Below are 18,536 nucleotides of genomic sequence, written 5' to 3'. Positions count from 1 at the left end.
TCTTTATCAAGGTGCTCTCGTTTTCTAAATCTAAGAAGTAGAGCATAAAAACTATCGTTATCTGGGAGACCAATAAATGAACACACGATGATGGTTTTTGATAAGGGCTGTGGAAATGAGGGAACAATACCCAAGAAAAGACACCACATCAGTGCCTGCCAGTTATCACACAGCAGTAGCCTCGAGGCAGCGTGCACTCCACGTGCTGTCAGAGCCCTAACCTTATAGCCACTACAGCCGGCTTGCTATTTGCCAGACTGAGGGCAAACCTATGAACTGTGAACCTCACACGATGAAATTAATTTTTCTCCGAATCAAACAAGTATTTTTCGCCGTAATTTAGTCTTCGGCATTGTGGATTAATTTTCTGAGCGTTCTGCCATTGTTGACTGAAATGAAAAACTGTTGACAAACATTTGCCATAAATTTGGTTGACAAAATTCACGCTGGCTGCCCCCCAACGCAGCCAGCCTATCTAAGCAGAGTCTAAGTTGATGCAGGCATATAGCTGAGTAATTAATGAAAATTAAAATGCAGGCCTTTGTCTACTTTACTCTTTCAGGCATCCAATAAACACGCAAGCACCTTTTCTCTAGCAAATGGATTTCCTTTCATATAGGAGCTCTATTTTGCCCATTCCTTCATCCTACAAATGCTTCAGATGTGCACACATTAGCGACCAACACAATTTCCCCAAAGGCCGCACAGTCAGCACCAAATCTTTGATACTGTTGTCCTGCCAAATAAGGTTTTTTTCCCCAGAAGTGGCAAAGTTTCAGTGCTTGAATTAGAACAGGTGGGAAATCATCATACTCGCATACAAATTTAACAGGTGTTTTCCCATGTAACGCTGAAAGGGATTTAAAAGCCCCTAAATTGTTTTTATTTGCTGTCTGATGCTCTACACTGTCCATTAGTTCAATTACTTGTTTTTGACAACTTCATGGTGAAGTACCAAAAATGTCTGAGTAGTTTCCACTCCTTCACAGTGCTGGATGAAGCCATTACCAAAAACAAAATCCACCAAAAAGCAAAACAAAATTCACCAATAATTTTTCACTATTACTTTTTATTATAAACTCATAATTTAGTTCTGATTTGTAAATGCATATGCTCAAACTTTAACATTATTCACACTGTATTCATCCTATTCAAATCATTGCACAACTTCCCTCCTCAAACAACACAACAATAGACTGTTATTGTTTCACTTGAGAATGCAAATAGGTTTCCCAGTGAACATCACCTAGGATCACTGCTATCTATATACAGCACACAGCTTTTCTCTCACAAAATCTCAGAATTCAAATAACTTTATTAGTGTTACAACCGGTCTCCTTTTTGTACCTCCCTTGCTATGACAGTTTAAGCTCCTCTTGATAAACTAAATGGTTTTACCAGATCTGCACCAAGAAGCAACCCCCAATAATACCAGCGAGATCCACTTCTGGTTTTGTAAGCTGCTGACTTGTGTACAGGCCCTCATCAAGAGCCGGATATTTCAGGCTTGCTAACTTACATATGCCGCTGTTCTATAATCAAATCCTTTACATACCTTTCCGCTTTGTCATAACACCTCATACAAGAGCCTGCATTTGGCAAGAAGACCAACGATGTGTCAGACTCACACTAGCAGAGTAGCCCTACAGTTGCAATGAGGAAAGAACCAAATTTCTTTTTGTGGAACGGAATAAAGAACCAGTTTCGGCAGAAAACTCCAGGAACCCTGATGACAACTTTCAGATTTGTTTTTTAAAAAAAAAGACCGGCCCTGCTTCGAGACTGACCTGGTTTTGGGGGAGAGGAGGCTGGGACTGCCCGTCGGGAGCCTGGCCCTGGCTGTCATTCCCTCCGACCGGAGAGCCACGGGTCGTGGCTGTCATACTCGACACGGGGCAGATCTTTGCAATTTTGTCCGCTTATGTTGTTGTCGTAAGAGAAGAAATTATTGCCTCCTCAACAATGATGGAGAACCAGCATGCGTCTGTAGAAGAAAGCACCACCTGAAGCACAGGATGTTTTGCAGAGACCATTGCATAACCTAGAGAAAGACAAAATGGGAAGAGAAGAGGTCAGTTTCACACAGGGTCTCAACTGCAGTCTCAACTGAAAACAAAGGGGGTTAAAAATTTAAGTCTTTGCAAAAAAAACAGGGAACAAAAGAAGTATGTCACAATTTCTTAAAATTTCCTTTTGCAAAGTAAACCAGATACTTAAACTTTCAACATCAATGTTATTTACTACATCATTAGGAAAATGCAATAAATCAACCTGATTATCTTTAACGAAATGGATCACCTGAGAAGTTTGTATTCCATGTTTGTCCTTGCCTCAGAAAGCTCATACCTATAAATACTGCTCTACTGTGCCCTCCTTCTGCAGGAGACAGGAGAATGAGCAAGATGCGGATGGAAATACCTGCATTGTCATTGCTGGGCAGGGGAACTGTGAAAGCTTAATGGAATATTCAGAGTGTCAAAGGGACTGCACAGGCCCAGAAACAAAAGGAAGAAATTCCCTTTGCAAACGAGTCCCTAATCCCCACTGCCAAGAGGTCTGTAACACCACATACATGATCGCCTGAAAAAAATCCCACCCATCTTCACAGGTGTGAGAGACAATCTATGTCTCTCAATTCTCAGGAAACAGACCCGGTAGATCCCCAGTGTCGCATTAACCAAAATTTCATCCTTTTAAAGTCGAACAGTGATCAACATGCTTGGAGATGAGAAATTACTTTAAACTAAGCAGGAATTTGTAAATCCAAAGTGGAATTTAGCCAAGGCAGCCTAAAGCTCAGGAACAGAGTCATGGGAAACTGAATGGCCAAGTAGCCAGGACCTCAGTTTAGTGTCCCATCCAAAGGACATTCAAACCTCCTATGGAACCTTCTATAGCAGTGTCCCTGGTGACCATTTTGGGGAATTAGAATGTAAAGGTTTCAAACGAGAGAGATCAAAGACATTTGGGCTTTGATCTTGCTGGTTTGGTTGTTAGTAGTTAACTAGTCCCAAGGATCTCATCCAGACAGTTCTTGAAAGAAGCCAGGGTATCAGCTCCAAAATCAAGGCTTTCTGTGTAGTTTCCTCAGGTGTGTATTTCACTGTTCATTCTGGAATTTCCAATCACTGCATAAGAACTTCTGATCCAGAGGGAAGAGCACCACCCATAGGTCTGAGAACACCCTTATTTTTCAGGGGTCACCTATGCCAGGGATGACCAGGACCAACACCGCTTAGCAGGAAATCCATTTTATAGAAGATATTTACCCCATGTTATGTTTATTAGAATTTGTGGAAAAAAAATGCCAAAACAAAAAGTTCAATTTAGGTCATTCAAGTGGGTAATGGAAGAAACCATAAAGGTTTTTGGTCGAGCAACAGCTTTTAAATAACAGAACAAACCTAGTGAAGCACAAATGTTTAAGAAATATGCCCCCAAAGGCGAGTTTTCGGAACTGTCCAATTCAGCATATTAGACACCAATAGATTTTCAACTCCATCTTGCACCGATGACAGGTAAATTGCTTAAGGAGCATACTCTCTTATACCTGAGGCCAAGATAAGAGAGGGGCTTTTCTGCCAAATGGCTGAAATTTTAACAACAGTGCAATGTTCTTCACTTTAGATCAGCACTAGAAATGCAATGTAGCACAGAATTCCTGGCTGACAGCTTTAAGAAACTTAAGAAAATATGAGTGGCTCTTCTCATGAGTACTATGTAACCATTCAACTTATCAAATGCAGCCTGCAAAAAATGATTTTATACATATGCTTCAGAATAAACAATTCAGACACCTCTGTTAATACAGGTACAGCACTCCAGTCACTATTATTTCTCAAGTCAGGGAACATAAAACAAGGGACACCAAGATTAGGACCAGCAGGGAAGGCATTAAAAACCATTTGAAGTTAAAAGCAACACACTTATTTTTCCTCATTATGACACAATGTTCTCTTATCAAAATCAGCTTTAAATGCATTTGCATTTTTAAAGACTGATGCAGTGCTGTTGTAAAATAAATATTACCCATTAAAAACCACAAAACAGCTTCCTCTTTGGACTGTAATCCCCTTAAGGTACCTATGTAATGTTATTCTCTCATTTTTATCACTAAGCAGAAAAGAATAATCAATTCTCTTGTTAAGGAAAATTTTGTCAGCAAGCTGCTTCTCCCAGAGAGACTCCCAGCAAGCAGAAGCCTAAGAAGTCAAGGAAGCAGTCATTTGCTCCATGGCCAGGATGAAAGGGACAGCACACACTAGCTGAATCAGGAACCACTACGGTATAAGTTGCTAATCACACAAAAAGCATCTAGCTTACTGTGTCTCCAAGATGTTCATTTGCCAAAATCTAGCATCATTCACTAAAAACCTTACTCCAGCTTTTAGTCTTCTTTCAGTTCTTAGCAACGTCAATATCATGATTCCGAAAGCAATGCACATTTGGTTTGGAAAGATTATGCAGGGATTCGGGTGGCCTTGTCTATACACAGTACAACTGGTCATTCATATCAAAGTCCACCAAGTTACTGATCACCTGACAGGGGAGTACATTTCCATTTGAAATTACCGTGCAGCCCAATTCACTTTTTGTCCACCTCACTACCAATCCACACATGCTTAGAAAAACACCCCTGACAGATATGGCTGGGCTCACAATGAGAAGATGGGACAGGGCAACTTAACTCCTCTAACAGTAAAACAAAAAACAAAAACCAACACTGGCCTTCTAAGAGCTCCTTTACACCTATTTGCTTCATACAGACCAATATCACAGAGTTTAGATTTTAGTCCCCCATCTCTTAGCTGGACAGTAAGCAGTGAACATCTTGTCAAGAAAAACAGTGGAGCTGGAAAAGCAAATGAGCCACCTTTAGGCCCAGCACATGATAAAATCACTTAAAAAGCACTTCACTTCAATAACTATAACTCAGTGAAATGCACTTAAAATGCTCATAAAAGTAACAAAAACAAATTTCAGTAGAGAAACCTCTGAAATCAGTGATGACCACTTTTTACCACAATTAGGTGTATATCACAATACAATCACACAACATCTGGGCATTGATTGCTAAATCTTTAATAAGACTATACGTGGGTGGTAAAGGAAGAACTACAGTTAAAAAAACTAAAAAAATTGAACAGGAAAACATTTCACCGCTAATATCAAGCATGACACATACATTTCTATCTGGAAAAGGGAAGAGAAACTAGTATGATGGAAGACACCCTGGTGTGTGCTCAGTAGCAACCTAACTGTGAGCCATAAAAACTGGAAGCCTTTCAAAAACCATGGAGATGTAAAGATTTCCACAGCAGAGCTAAATTCCATCCTCACTTGCACAATGGAACACCAAACACAGACCGCAACTGGTCCCCTCCTTTTGAGAGCTCGGGTCTGAAGACCGGTATGAGCAGAAATCTTCATTCAAGGTGGTCTTCATGGATGATGGCAGCGGCCTTCACTCATTCAGAAAGATCCATTTACAATCGGAGAAAACAAGCAGGATGGAGCCACCTGGAAAGGCTGCCTAAGATGACTGCCATCGAATGTCAAAGGGACTTCAACACATTTCCTCCCAGCTAAGCCAAACCCTTCCACGGCTGATCAGTGCCCGGTGGAAAGCTCCAGGAAAGTTAAGTCCCTCACAGAGAACCTCGTCATAGACGGCTCTGTGCTATAGCTCAGGGCGATTCCAGATTCGAGTCTGGCCGTTTTAATGGGCAGAAAATCAGAGTGCAGCAGTCCTCTTTTGTGCTCAAACACCAGCTTTATTTTTCTTTTCTGGTAATATACATCTGGTTCTTTTTTCTTTGAAGATCACCAATTTCTATCTTAATCTGAAATGTTCCACAAAACCACAGGACAAGGCAAATTATTATACAAGGCCTTTTGTTACCTAATATACAGGTGACCCTTTCCGTGAATGGAGTTTAATAAACATCTAGTCTAAATAACAGAACATTTATAGCAACCTAGCGTTCCCCATAGAGCCAAGACATCACAATATTGTGAAAATGTTCAATTTTACTATTTTCTGGCAGAACCGGCATCAGCGATTTTGATCTGTACAACGCAAAGTAACACAAACCAACCTGAAACAAAACAGCATCTGCACTATACTATACCTACATCTCTGGTCTGAATGATGTGCACAGCTATGACCTAACTTTATTAAATTTCTTATTGCAAATACTACAAAAATACAGCCGAGACTTCTTTGTGCTCCAGGATACCAGTATATCAAATGTTTAACACAGCAGAACAAATGTTCTCTTCAGACAGCGGATCCATTTCACAGGTACTTTTAATATTATAACATTCCTTAGCTGTTGCACAAAATAATACCAATCTTTATTGTGTGTGGTTCATTCAACACATTACCATCTCTAGATAGTTTATATAATCTCTTTTTCATAATACAGCCCTGGAATAACGCTTCCTGGCTATTTGAGAGGATGCAAGATAGTATAGTATTTTCATACGAGAACCAAAAACCACGTAATACCCCACACTGCTCATCTTGCCATACTTTTTAACTGCCGACGTTTCCTCGCATAGAAAAGAGCTCCTCACCCCCGGATGGGTAAGGGCACCGGCGGGCTCAAATTCAAACACAACCTTAATTTCACTTCCACATGCTGTTCAATTGCCCCCAATGGAAAAGCAACAATATCTCTGATCCCACTAATGATCCTTCGGCACTGAACCAAATACACCCTCTGAGTGCGACATACCCTTCATAAACAAGGCGAAGGAACACTAGCCATCGTCACCTCATACGCAACTTAGAACTATAGTTCCCCGTGCATTTCAGACAAGACAAACGTTTTGCATGCTATAGAAATATTATATAGGTGGCACAGCAATCAAGTACAGAACAACACAGGGTTTTTTCCCCAATGTGAAACTGTTTTCCGGACAAGTGATATTCAAAAGCACATACTTACAGACTCCCACATACAAAAAAATCAAATTGATAAATTTCTTTTTAGTTGACTTACGCCACACCTTTCTCTGATTATGTCCTGTGTCACAGCCGTAAAGTTTGAGGCGATATGAGGTAATTGCTCAGTTAGGGTGAAAACGGCATTAAAGAGGTTTCATCAATGCACTGCTTAGAACTGCTGGGTACAACAATGGATGGAGGACATGGGAAACGCTTGTGGTCACTTTACATGCGCAGAAATAGGCAGAGACTGCCAAGGGTACAGCCTCTTTCCAAAGTGGCTTTTCACTTTTCTCCCCATAGCCCAACATCGTTGAGCCATTGGTGGAGATTTGACATTTACCTCAAAATATGGCCAAATGAAAGGTCTATAAAACCCTGAAAAAATTCCCATTTTCACTGGTGTTGTTTTGGGTGAACGCCATTCATTACACTCTCATTTATAACCACTTGCCAACGTATTTCATTGCCATATCATAAAAGCAAAAATACCACAGTACATTTGTCCATTCGAGATGTCAAATGGACAAATTCTAAAATGCCTGAAAGTTAAAAGTTTAAGATCCAGTCAAAAACTTCCATCAGTGTTATAAAAAAGCGTTTAAACAATTACCTGGTAGTTTGTATGAAAATATTACATGAAAGAGGAATTGTAATATTACTTCTACAACAACAGAAATGCCATCAACAAGAAATGCAAATTCAAAATAATAACTTGATTCTCATAGAACTCCACAGCACTGCCCCCCCCATGACCTTCCAAAGGAATCAAAAGGGGGGAGGGAAATTATTTCTTACTCTCACTGTGGCTACAGGGTTTGGAGCTGCAAGACGGCTGCGAGGCAAACGTGAAAAATGCTCCACCTGATCCGGAATGTGGCTATTCCAAACTGGCATTACTACATTTAACAGAAAATGGAGCTGTAACAGGACATCACCAAGGACGGGTCTTCAAAACCAAATCTGTAGGGAGGAAAGGAACTCGAACGAAACTCCTTCACTTGCCATATGGGGCTGGTACCAGACAACAGTGCAGGACGAGCACACTGGCGCCCCAAAGACCGCGGCAGGTGGCAAATTACAGGACGATAGCTTTGTTCATCCAGACAAAGGATGGCAGCGAATTTGTGCGTCACCTTCTTTGTTATCCTTTGGAAAGTCATACGCTGCCTTTGATATTTAGACACACCAGGAGAATGTACATCCAGCCAGGGATGCTGTCGTCTTGTTTTCTTTATACCTTAGGTGCAAATTAATCATCTGTTCCCAGACTCCGGGGCCCAAGGAACCCTTTCTGACTCCCCTCGCTAAAGGCTTTTTGAGCAAGCAGTTTCTCAGAAATGCAGAATCCTTGGTTTACGACTAGTTTAGTACACTAAACCGTCGAGCCACACTAGGAGTAACACCGCGCTGAAAAGAGCACTTCATAATGCAATCGGGTTGTAACAGGAATCTCAACACATTACACAGTTAAATAAAATACAGAACGCAAGCAATGGTCTGTTTTCTCATACAGACGTGAACAACTATAATTCTAGAATACAATGCATGAATGGTAAAAGATGTAGCAAGAGAAAAAACCCTAATGGATAGGCATTTTGTTTTCACGGTTTAAATGGATGGAGAGATGTGACATGCATACTCGACATTGGGACATCCCAGCTGCTGAGGTAATTAATCTCTCTTTCGTAAATTAGGGACTGTATCCAATAACAGACAGTAAACATGCTCTCTCCATTGGTTGCCCCTGCATAGAATCAGAACCCTGAAATTCATGAACTCGCATTTAACACAGCTCTGCACCGCTATCAGGAATTAGCCGGCCGAGATTCAACTGCTGATTGAATTGACAATTTCTATCCATATCAAGGTCTTTATTTGGAAAATAAAACCCAGAACCCCTTTAAGGTTTCTGTATCCAACTCTGCAAACAAATAAAAAATACAATTACACACTTAAAAACAAACAAGATCTGACAGGAAAATCAAAACAGGAAGCAAAATGAGTAAGAAAGGCCAGTGCCATCAACCAGTGCCTCTAACAGACACAAGCAGCTCTGAGAAGCCAGGCCGGGCTCTCGCATCCGGAGATCTGAGTAGTTGAACTCCCCTAACCCCCGGAATAAAAATGTCCCTGAACTATCATTTTATCTCTTTCTCTCAAAACCAAAATATTTCCCCTTAGTCAGAAGGGCTAAGCCAAGCCATTTCTTGTTCCACTGTGGGAAAAGGGCCAAAACTGTTCCAGCAACTTGCATCTCACTTCCCCTCTCCTCACCACCTACTCTTCTCCATCTCGAAGACTCTCCAGAGACTGGCAGTCGCCTAAGCCCTTAGCAGCAAGCCCGCAACTGAAATCGCCACAAAGCCAGTCCTGAAACGCAAGCCAAAATGTTTGCTTTTAAACAAGTTTAAGGAAAAACAAATGACAATCATTTACAAATTATAACTGATGTAAACTACAGGTTCTTATTAAAATTATGGGGTAAAAGCGTCAATTAAAATACAGATGAAACACTGATGTGTTCTTCATTAGGCTAAAACTACATTAAGACAAAGACATACAGCTGAGACATTATACCACTCAAATAATACAGCAAATCAGAACCTGACCCAAATGACAGCAACCTGAGAATGAAGGAGGTCAATTTTAAGAACCCAAGGAATGTCAACAATGGACATTTTTTACAATGCCTGGCTAGGGAAGGTTATCAATTAGCTAGGCATACAGCTTAGGGTCACGTAAACAAGACTTTGCAGAAAGACATTTTGGAATTTTAATGTGACCAGCGTGTAACGATTATACTTGAGGTGCAGAGAACCACCACTGCAAACCAGCTGCAAATTTGTCAATTCAATCAAGCGGTTTCCGCATGGTTCCAGGATTCAGGGCCTTTTTTGCAAGGCATGTTGAAATACATTAAACTTAGATATTTAATTGATGTTATGTAACATATCCAAACCAATTAGCAAGCAAAATATATACAATAAGCCAAGCATGTAGTTATGATCCATGACCTTCACATGAAACAGTGTCAGCAGCACCTTCTTTAAGTAAAAGCTTTAAGTAAAAGCCACAGCTACAGGTTTTGATTATGAATTGAATGCTTCCCAAAGACTGATTATTTCATGTTAACACGACATTGTGTCCCTCAGTCACTCTGATTATTCACTATGGGCCCTACTCAACTCATGGCCATGAAATCCAGCTGAACAACTTACTCAAAACATCAAAACAATGACAAACCCCATCACTATGTGCTTTCAGGAGGTGTGACAGTAATCTTGTGGTGGAGGAAACTGGGGGCATTGCACTCTGCCTGTGATTTAGGGGGGTCTTAATTGCTTGGAAACACCACTGAGAACAAGACACCCAAATTAGATCTCCATGTTCTTAAGTACATTAATTTATGCACCATATTACATGAAAACATTTGCAAACCAAAGTCAGTATGCTGATAGCGACGGTCTCTTTTGTAAAGCCCCAGTGAACACCCGCATTCATGCTGAAAAAAAACACTGATCAAGGAGCGGTTATAGTTTTGGAAGATGGTGGAGGAGGACAGAATATCATACTCTGCAAAGATCGTCTGGCACTGTCTGGAAACGCAACTGAACTTAAAGAAAACTGTCTAAACACAGACAGCGATCACTCACAACAGACACAGAACAACAAAAGATACTGTTGCAGGATGCTCATTGCCCACTCCAGCCTGACTTGAGCAGCATTTTTACCCATCAGAATCCATGATATTCACACATTATCAAGTATTATGACCATGAAATGCTTTTTAAAAAAAAACTATGAAAGAGAGATCTAATAATGATTGGGCAGTGTTGTTCAGATTGCCAGGAAGTGTGACAGAAGAGCTTGAAAGTGTTAAATGTTAGAACTAAACAAGTAAATCCAATAGTCTCTGAAAACTTCAATGAATTTCTGATATATAGTCATACATGCTCTAGACCTTTTAAAATGGGCTATTTTTTTCCCTGAAACAGAGAGCTTTAGCTTTATGGCAGCAAGTGTGAACACAGTCACCTGATCCACTATTCAACACATAGCTCAATTTGGCTGAGGCACTGCGCCTGTCCTTAGCCACAGCCAACCTCAAAAACTGCTGCCCCCTAATCAATTCCTGACAAACTGACAGAGATGGGCCATTGAATTTGACTGATGTTGTCTTTACCAGCAAAATACCTATGCAGTACAGCCACTAGACATGGCCTGCAGTTTACCCCTCTATTATCAAACAGATTAAATTAAATCGCACTAAAAATCTAATAGAACTCTTCATTATCAGACAATTGCACAATTAAAAGGACCTCTCCGAATGAATATTGCTTAGCTACAAATAAAAGAATAAAACTGATTGACTGAAAACTGCATGAGTACATAATAGCTATAAAACAATCTTGTGAAGCTTCTCACACAGTAGTATCCCCACTGTTTTTCATGTTATGTGACAACTCTTCATGGACGTTTTTCCTCGCACTTACAGTAACCAACGCATGACAATGCCATCAGCTTATCGCTCTTAGAATGCCGAAATTCCGGGGGCAAAACGGACATTGGACACATTGAACATTTCATTTCGTCAGGGCTTTTCTTTACAGATTGCTAGCGGATCTGTTCCTTAATTGCTTCTCAGCTTTTTTGAAGATGGGTGCAAGACAAAAACATCGGCATGTCTATTCTCTTTCCCACAGCCAAAGTCCAGCTGCATTGCCCTTACATTGCTGAAGATGAGAAATGCTCAAACGAAGCCTCGGGAAACTTAAAAAGACAGCAAGAGAAAACAGAAATAACTCCGAACAGTTTTAGTTGTGCCAGTTGCCGAACATCATGAAAGGAGGAAATCAAGTGAGACGATTCCATCTGAATTTTCACTTTACATGGAAGTCAAATGGAACCTGAAAGATATGAAACGCTGTCACAAAACATGCAGACATTTTGACAGAACGAAGAGGAACAATACCTTCGCAGATCTTTCTTCACGTGGTTAAGAGATTCTGATATTTCAAACGGAACCAATGAACGTCCACCCCCACCCATTAAAGAGCTTCAGGCACCTTTCCCAGGCATCTGCAACCCCTGCTGGAAGGAGCTGTCCAGACCAGTTGCTATACAGCTGCCACTCGTGCCGGAATAGGATACCAGCAAATAACACAACATGCAATACAAACTCCAGGGCTGCAAGGAGACTTCAGGGCCCAGACAGAATGGCAGCAGTGCGTCCTGTGTTTGAGTCAATTTAAGAGAGAAAAGGTTACATTCTCTACATGGATTTTTGTCGAAGACTTACTCAGGGAGCTTTTTCATCATGGTCACACTCTTCTGTGTGGTTTCGCACAGCGAAGGAACCTACGAGTTAAGGAATCGCTTGGACCTTGCACATCACTGGAGAGGGCATTTGGGTTACATCTGTCATTCCCTGCAGTTTTTATGAATATTACTGTAGTGCTGTGCAGCTCATATAGAGTCTTTCTTTGCAGGCATCTTTACAGGCATCGGCTGAGTAAGTCACATTCAACACACTACTAGGGACAGGTTTGCAAACAACGTTTTTACCTAAGAGGAGAAAGTGCTGGACAATCTGCCCACATACGATAAGTATGGTTAATAAAATTTGGATTTCTCCAAAATGATTAAGGGACACGGGGAATAACTCACTTCCTGTGAAAATAAGTGTAAGACTTCAAGCTACTCTTTCAGTTTCTAATCTTAATAACCGTCTGTAGATGAGGATCATGGAAAGTACCTGCGATCCAGTTCCCCTCCTACAAATTTCGAATAGGAGAAACCGACAACAATTTGAAGTTTTGAACTTGAACCGTGCAATCAAACGCCCAACTCGTCACCAAAACAAAACCAAACACCGTATGTGACACTACTGACTTAAAAGTGAAAGCTTTGCATACACCTAAACCTTCAATTGCGTCTCGCTTCGAGACTAAGATTACTAAGATTTCTCTTCCAGTAACAAAATAAATCTGATTAATTCAGACACAATTCCGGATGCCAAATATGCATCATGTAAACAGCACAGTGGAATTTTGAAAAACAACAGCTCAGTCGATAAAGATCAATTTCTGCAACCTTTTCATCATTGTGGAGCATCCAGCACCAACCTATTTATTGGCAATCAAAAAGGACAGAAGGCACTACCTGAAATATCCTACAGAATACCACTTTGTCATTAAAACCAGCTTCTCACACCTGGTCCAATGACAGACTTTTTTCTTTTAGTGAGGAAAAGGTTTCTCTGTGTCATTTTCCTTCACATGCCAAAGGACACGGCGATCTGGTGATACAAGCGTTAAGGATGAAGAGGTAAAGGAGAAAAACGAAAAACAGGTAGTTCCAGTCTCTCAAAAAGTAGAATCGCTATGGGGAAATCACGAAGCATGGGCCACTTTTCTAGAACTGCCTTTCACGTCACACTGCATTGACAACAGCCCCCCAAATATTGAGCTTTAATCCGCATAAACACGTTCACACACACACACACACCCATGTCAACAGCTGCTGTACACACTCCTAAGGGGGGGACTCATCACAATTCACCTTTGCATACAGGAAGTCGATTTGGCCGGTGAAACAGAAAATAAAATCGGTGAAGCACAGCAGGGAATAAGATCGCGATGTTGTCAAGGGGTCGTTTTTTTCCCCAGCCACCGACAGAAAGGCCTGTCATCATTACAGAAAACTAGACACAGCTCAGAGCATCGCAAACGTTGCTGTCTAACCGCAACAAAGGTTGACTACTTACTTATTTACCTATTTCATAAGCCTGGCTCTTCTTACTACTGGCAGAGAGAGCTGAAATAAAGGAAACGCTTGGAAAAAGACAAAACATGCAAAGGCTCGGGCTAATAAAAGGAAGAGCCGTGATCCGCCCCTTCAACGTAACTGTCTTCTTCAGAGGGGACGGAAACTGCATTCAACATATTTGTTGCTGTTTATTTGTAATAAATGCAATGCTGACTAAAAATAATGGGCGGCGGAGGAAACCCAGACCTCAGTGGGGCAACGGGGGCTGCAAATGAGTGTCTATAAAGAACGCGTTTATAGCGAAAAAACCCAGTCGAAGTGGGGTTTCAGTCGCGAAGCCCCGCGATTGGGTTTTTAAACCGCTCCCGTTTCGGAAATGTTTCCGATTCGGCCCGCAGCCCCCGCTTTCACGGCGAGAGTCGTCGCCGAGGCCTACTTTCCAGGCGTCGTCCGCCGGGCCTACCCGCTTCCCAGCGCCGCCACTCCACCTCAGTAATGGCGCTGCGCTCGCCCAGCGGCGCCCTCGCTCGCCGGCCATCCCGTCCGGCACCGACACTCCCGGGACCGGGGCGCCGGGGAGGGGGGGAAGGGGGCGACGCCGCGTCTGGCCGGGCACGCAGGGGCTTCAGCCCCCGCCGGCCTGGTCGACACCCAAGTCGGTCCCCGGCAGGACAGAAACGGGGGGAGCCGTCAGCCATTTTCCTCCTTTACAGTAAAAACACAGCGACAGCCGGCTTTCCACACAGCACCCTGCCGCTGCTCAGCCCCGAGCACAGGCGACGGCGACCTCCTTTCTGTCCCCGCAGACACCCCCTGCAACCCCCGGGCTGGGCGTTTTTTATTCTCGCTGAAGAATGGTTCTCATCTTTGAACAGAAAGTGACAAAGAATTACAATGCAACTTACTTACCAGGAATTAGATAAGACTTCTCTTCCTTTCGCTAGGGTACTCCCAGATTGTGTGATTTTGTCTTCTTTTCAGCCAAGTTCGGGGTTTAATTTTTCCATCAACGATGCCGTGCTGCAAAAATCGTTCTCGCGTGAAATCTGACTGTAATAATAAATAAAAAAATAAGATCTGGGTATCTTGGCTTTTTTTTTTGTCTGCTCTTGGGGTGTTTTTCCTGCGTCACCACCAGCAGCAGCAGTAGCGAACCCCCCCCAACAACTCCCTCCCTCTCTCTCTCTAGCTCAGATCTCTTGTCAGTTTCAGTCCCAGCCAGTCAGTCACTAAGTGCTTCGCTTCAATATGGCGGCAGCTCAGCCTCCCGACTCCAGCGCCGCTGCACAACGGCGACAGACAAGCCCGTGCGGAGAGCGCGCCGCCTCTCCCGAGCCCAGACCGGCCGACCGGAATCCACGCGCCCGAAGCGAAGCTCGTCTGTCCCGAACACGCGACGATTCTCAGAACAGCTCCAGTTCCGGCCCCCGTGCAACGACCTCACGCTTCAGCATTTTTTTTTTGGCGCTCCACCGTTTTTCTGCACCTCATCCACAGCGGCGCTAGTGCCCCTCTCTTGTAAAAACCGCACCGCCTACCTTCCCTTGTTCCGCCTTATTCAGGGCTTATGAAACTGAAGCCATTTTGGCTCCTCGGCGGAGTGAGCCAAAATGCCGAAGGGAGAGAAAGGGTAATTAGGGGGGGGGGCGAATCTCTGCCCCAATCAGACTAAGTCTGGTGAAACTGCATTTGTTATTGTCCCCATTGTAGGAAGGAAGGCAATACTGCTTTAGCGTCAAGGGAACGACAGGACCCGGATGATGATCTCATTTCTCTCCTCCTCTATACTCATTTACCGTACATGTTGGAAAAAAAAAATATATATATGCTCGGTCTTGTGGTTATGCCTATGACGTACGATGGGTTAGATATAAATATGCACTGTGCTCACGCAGTTTCCTCCTGGCGATTTGAAAATATAATTGCATATATGTGACACACGCATCATCGTATTCTACCTTAATAAACTATTAAACCATAGCGTCCTGCAAAATTGTTTCAAGATTTGGCGTCTCTGACGAGGAGTGTTTTTCCGATGTACTTCACCTTTACTGATACGCTTTGTGAGAAGGAACTCTTACAGAAAGTATGTGAGCTAAAATATGTAAGGTTACAAAACAGGGTGTCTGATTAAGAGCAGAAGGAGGGATAAGTGATGTGATGATCCTTTCAGAATAGGAGATGAAGCAGGAGAAAGGGAGGGGCAGCAGTGGTCAGGGTTCTGGACATGCAACAGGAAGGTTGTGGGTTTGAATCCCAAGCGAAACACTGCTGTTGCACCTTCACGACCTCCAATTGCATTGTTCCAGTAAAAATCCCAGCGTATAAACAGGGGTGCAGCCTTGAGTACAATTCTGGGCCTGGGGTGCTTTATATGTTCTCTCTGCGGGTTTCCTCCCACAGTCCAAAGACCTGCCATGTCTTCCTGGAAAACTGGCCCTGGCGTGAGTGTGTGTGTGTGTTTGTATCCGTGTGTCCCATCCAGGGGGTACCTGGTGCTTGCCACCAGAATTAGGAATGGGCTCGGGCTCCCCCACAGCCCTGAATTGGAGAAATCACTTCGGATAAAGGCTTCAGCCAAATACAAATGCTGGAGTCGCCCGTGATGGCGGTCTTTGTTGGCAATCGGACAGATGAGAAGCCGAAATGCAGCAAAAGCAGGACAGAATGGGAGCGGGTGTGCGGGTCAGGCGTTCGCTGGAGATAGGGTGTCTCACAGGAGCCTGCTCACAATAGGGGAGCTCACAACAAGAACGATTTCAGGCTTCTTTGCAACTCTTCCTGTAGAGATCGCGTGAAGCCGTCTCAGACACCTTTAACGAGAGGAAGGAAGGCATCTCTCTGGAGTGGCAGTGTCTGTAAATATATAATTTCCTCAACGCTAGACATAAAGGACAGAGTCCTTTACCTGCGTGTACCTCCTTTACCTCAATGTATAAGGTTTTTGGTCATTCTAATCATATTAATCTGAAAGTCAATAATTTTTTTGTACTTCAGTGTTGTACTGTACAGGGGCTGTACCCTTTTATAATCTGTCTTTGGCCCAGATCAAACCAATACTCACATGCCCTCTGCAAACTACAAACCCCCTGACCACTGGGGGATTTCATTTGGATACAAGGAAGAGGCTCCTTGCAAAAGACAAGCTGGCAACAGAAACGGTTTGAGGTTTGTGACCGGCGGTTTGTTTATGTTTGGCTCTGCTTGGGACTTTTGTAATGTTCTTTCAGGAGGTCTAAAATTGGTGCCAAACATGGAATATTAACGGACATATGGACTGGAAAACAGCAGGCAAGGCTGTTGTTGGCACTTACAGTATTTCCCAGATGAAAAGTTATCTTGGATATATAGCGATACATTTCTATGATCTACATATACTAGAATGAGTTTGAAGATTGGAACCGTTCACTGTATTTTTTGCCTGTATTTTCTACAAGTTGGTTCAGTCACATGTATCTGATAGGAAGGTCCCCTGATTGAAAATGGCAGTCGCAAACCTTTCTTTAGAAGTTACATTTCTGCCCTTTGCTGCCTGATGCTTGATGAGAACAGCCAGTTACACTCCACACGCCAGCAACCCTCAGATTTTCCTTAATTCTGCTTTTTTGCCAGACTCGATTTTGTGCCTGAAACCGTGCTTCACATCAGACATGTGAAGAGTTCCAACAGGAGCTTTACAGCCAGCACAAAGGATGTTTTCCGTGCTCTGCAGGTTCTGACACAGCACCCAAACAAGGGAATAATACTTTTATACAGTATGAGGTGGTTCTAGTAATTAATTGATCTGAAGGTCACATCCAGCCATTTGACGGCATTCTTTTGTGCTATTTGATTTGAGCACTACAGAGGGCATTTCTAACATTTCTCACAGTATGAGATGTCCCTCATACTGTGCTTCTCCCTCTGAAAACTCTGTGTTATTCCTAGGCTTCCTATACCAGCCAGAGTGGAATTAGGAATGTGCCTGCTTTCCCCTGAAATCACACAGTCAGAAGGGTTACAAAAGAGTCATAGAGTCATTATCAATCGGTGGAATAATGCAGCTGTCACTGGCCACACCAAGGTTAAGGTTACTTGGCCCAGAGTGTGCTGCCAGTTGAGGACTCCAGTGTAGAGCAGTGGTTAGGGTTCTGTAACTGTCAGGTTGTGGGTTCATGTCCCAGGTGAGATTCAGCAGTTCTGCTCCTGATTCATCACTTGAATGACTGCCAGTAATAAAAAAACCCAGATGTGTAAAATGGATACACATATAAGGGACTTTGAATTCAGCCCCTTTGGCAGAGACCGGGTTCAAACGAGTGAAGTCCGGGTTGTAGCCACTTGAAAAAGCTCTTAATTAATTTACACACTGAATGATTTCAAAGACATGACCGCCTGGCCCTGAAACAGAGTGCTCACAGCATGTGATCCATGCTATCTGTGTCCCTTCAGGCAAGACAGCTGACTGACATAAGTGTTTGAACGGAAGTATGTAAGAGAACAAGAGTCACTTTTTTTGCCCAAAAGGGTTGTGGGACTGTGGAACAAGCTGCCCAGCCACATTGTTGAAGCTGATATCCTGGCGTCTCTCATGATGCAGCTGGATGAGTTCCTCAGGTCAATCAGCTACTAGCAACTCCACAAGGTATAAAGCCCAGTTTGTGGGCTTTCTGGTGTCTTTATGCTCGTATATCCCTTCGCTCTTTGGGAATAGAAGGAAATGTCACAGTCCATATATTATAAACAATATGTGTTCTTTGTAATTCAGAATTTTTCAATTCCAAGAACGTATCACTCCAAAGTGAGACGAACGGTGAAGTGGCACTGTGGCTAA

General features: G+C 42.8%; 1 protein-coding gene across 8 annotated transcripts in view; it reads right to left on the bottom strand.

The window, feature by feature from the left end:
- Window positions 1-15,218, bottom strand: part of usp9 (ubiquitin specific peptidase 9) — a 59,695-nt gene extending 44,477 nt beyond the window's left edge. For all 8 annotated transcript variants that reach the window (XM_088915027.1, XM_088915028.1, XM_088915032.1 and 5 more), the window contains exons 1-2: window positions 14,633-15,218; window positions 1,788-2,041 (exon numbers count right to left, since the gene is read on the bottom strand). In XM_088915027.1, coding sequence (XP_088771153.1) covers window positions 1,788-1,883 — 96 coding nt within the window. In that variant the 5' untranslated portion in view covers window positions 1,884-2,041; window positions 14,633-15,218. The remainder of the gene's footprint in view (window positions 1-1,787; window positions 2,042-14,632) is intronic.
- Between the last annotated feature and the right edge of the window lie 3,318 nt (window positions 15,219-18,536).

Source organism: Atractosteus spatula, chromosome 4, assembly GCF_055471065.1.
Source record: "Atractosteus spatula isolate fAtrSpa1 chromosome 4, fAtrSpa1.hap1, whole genome shotgun sequence".
In the NCBI taxonomy this organism is placed as follows: Eukaryota; Metazoa; Chordata; class Actinopteri; order Semionotiformes; family Lepisosteidae; genus Atractosteus; species Atractosteus spatula.
Note: the sequence above shows the minus strand (reverse complement) of the source record. Positions and strands in the feature narration are given on the sequence as shown.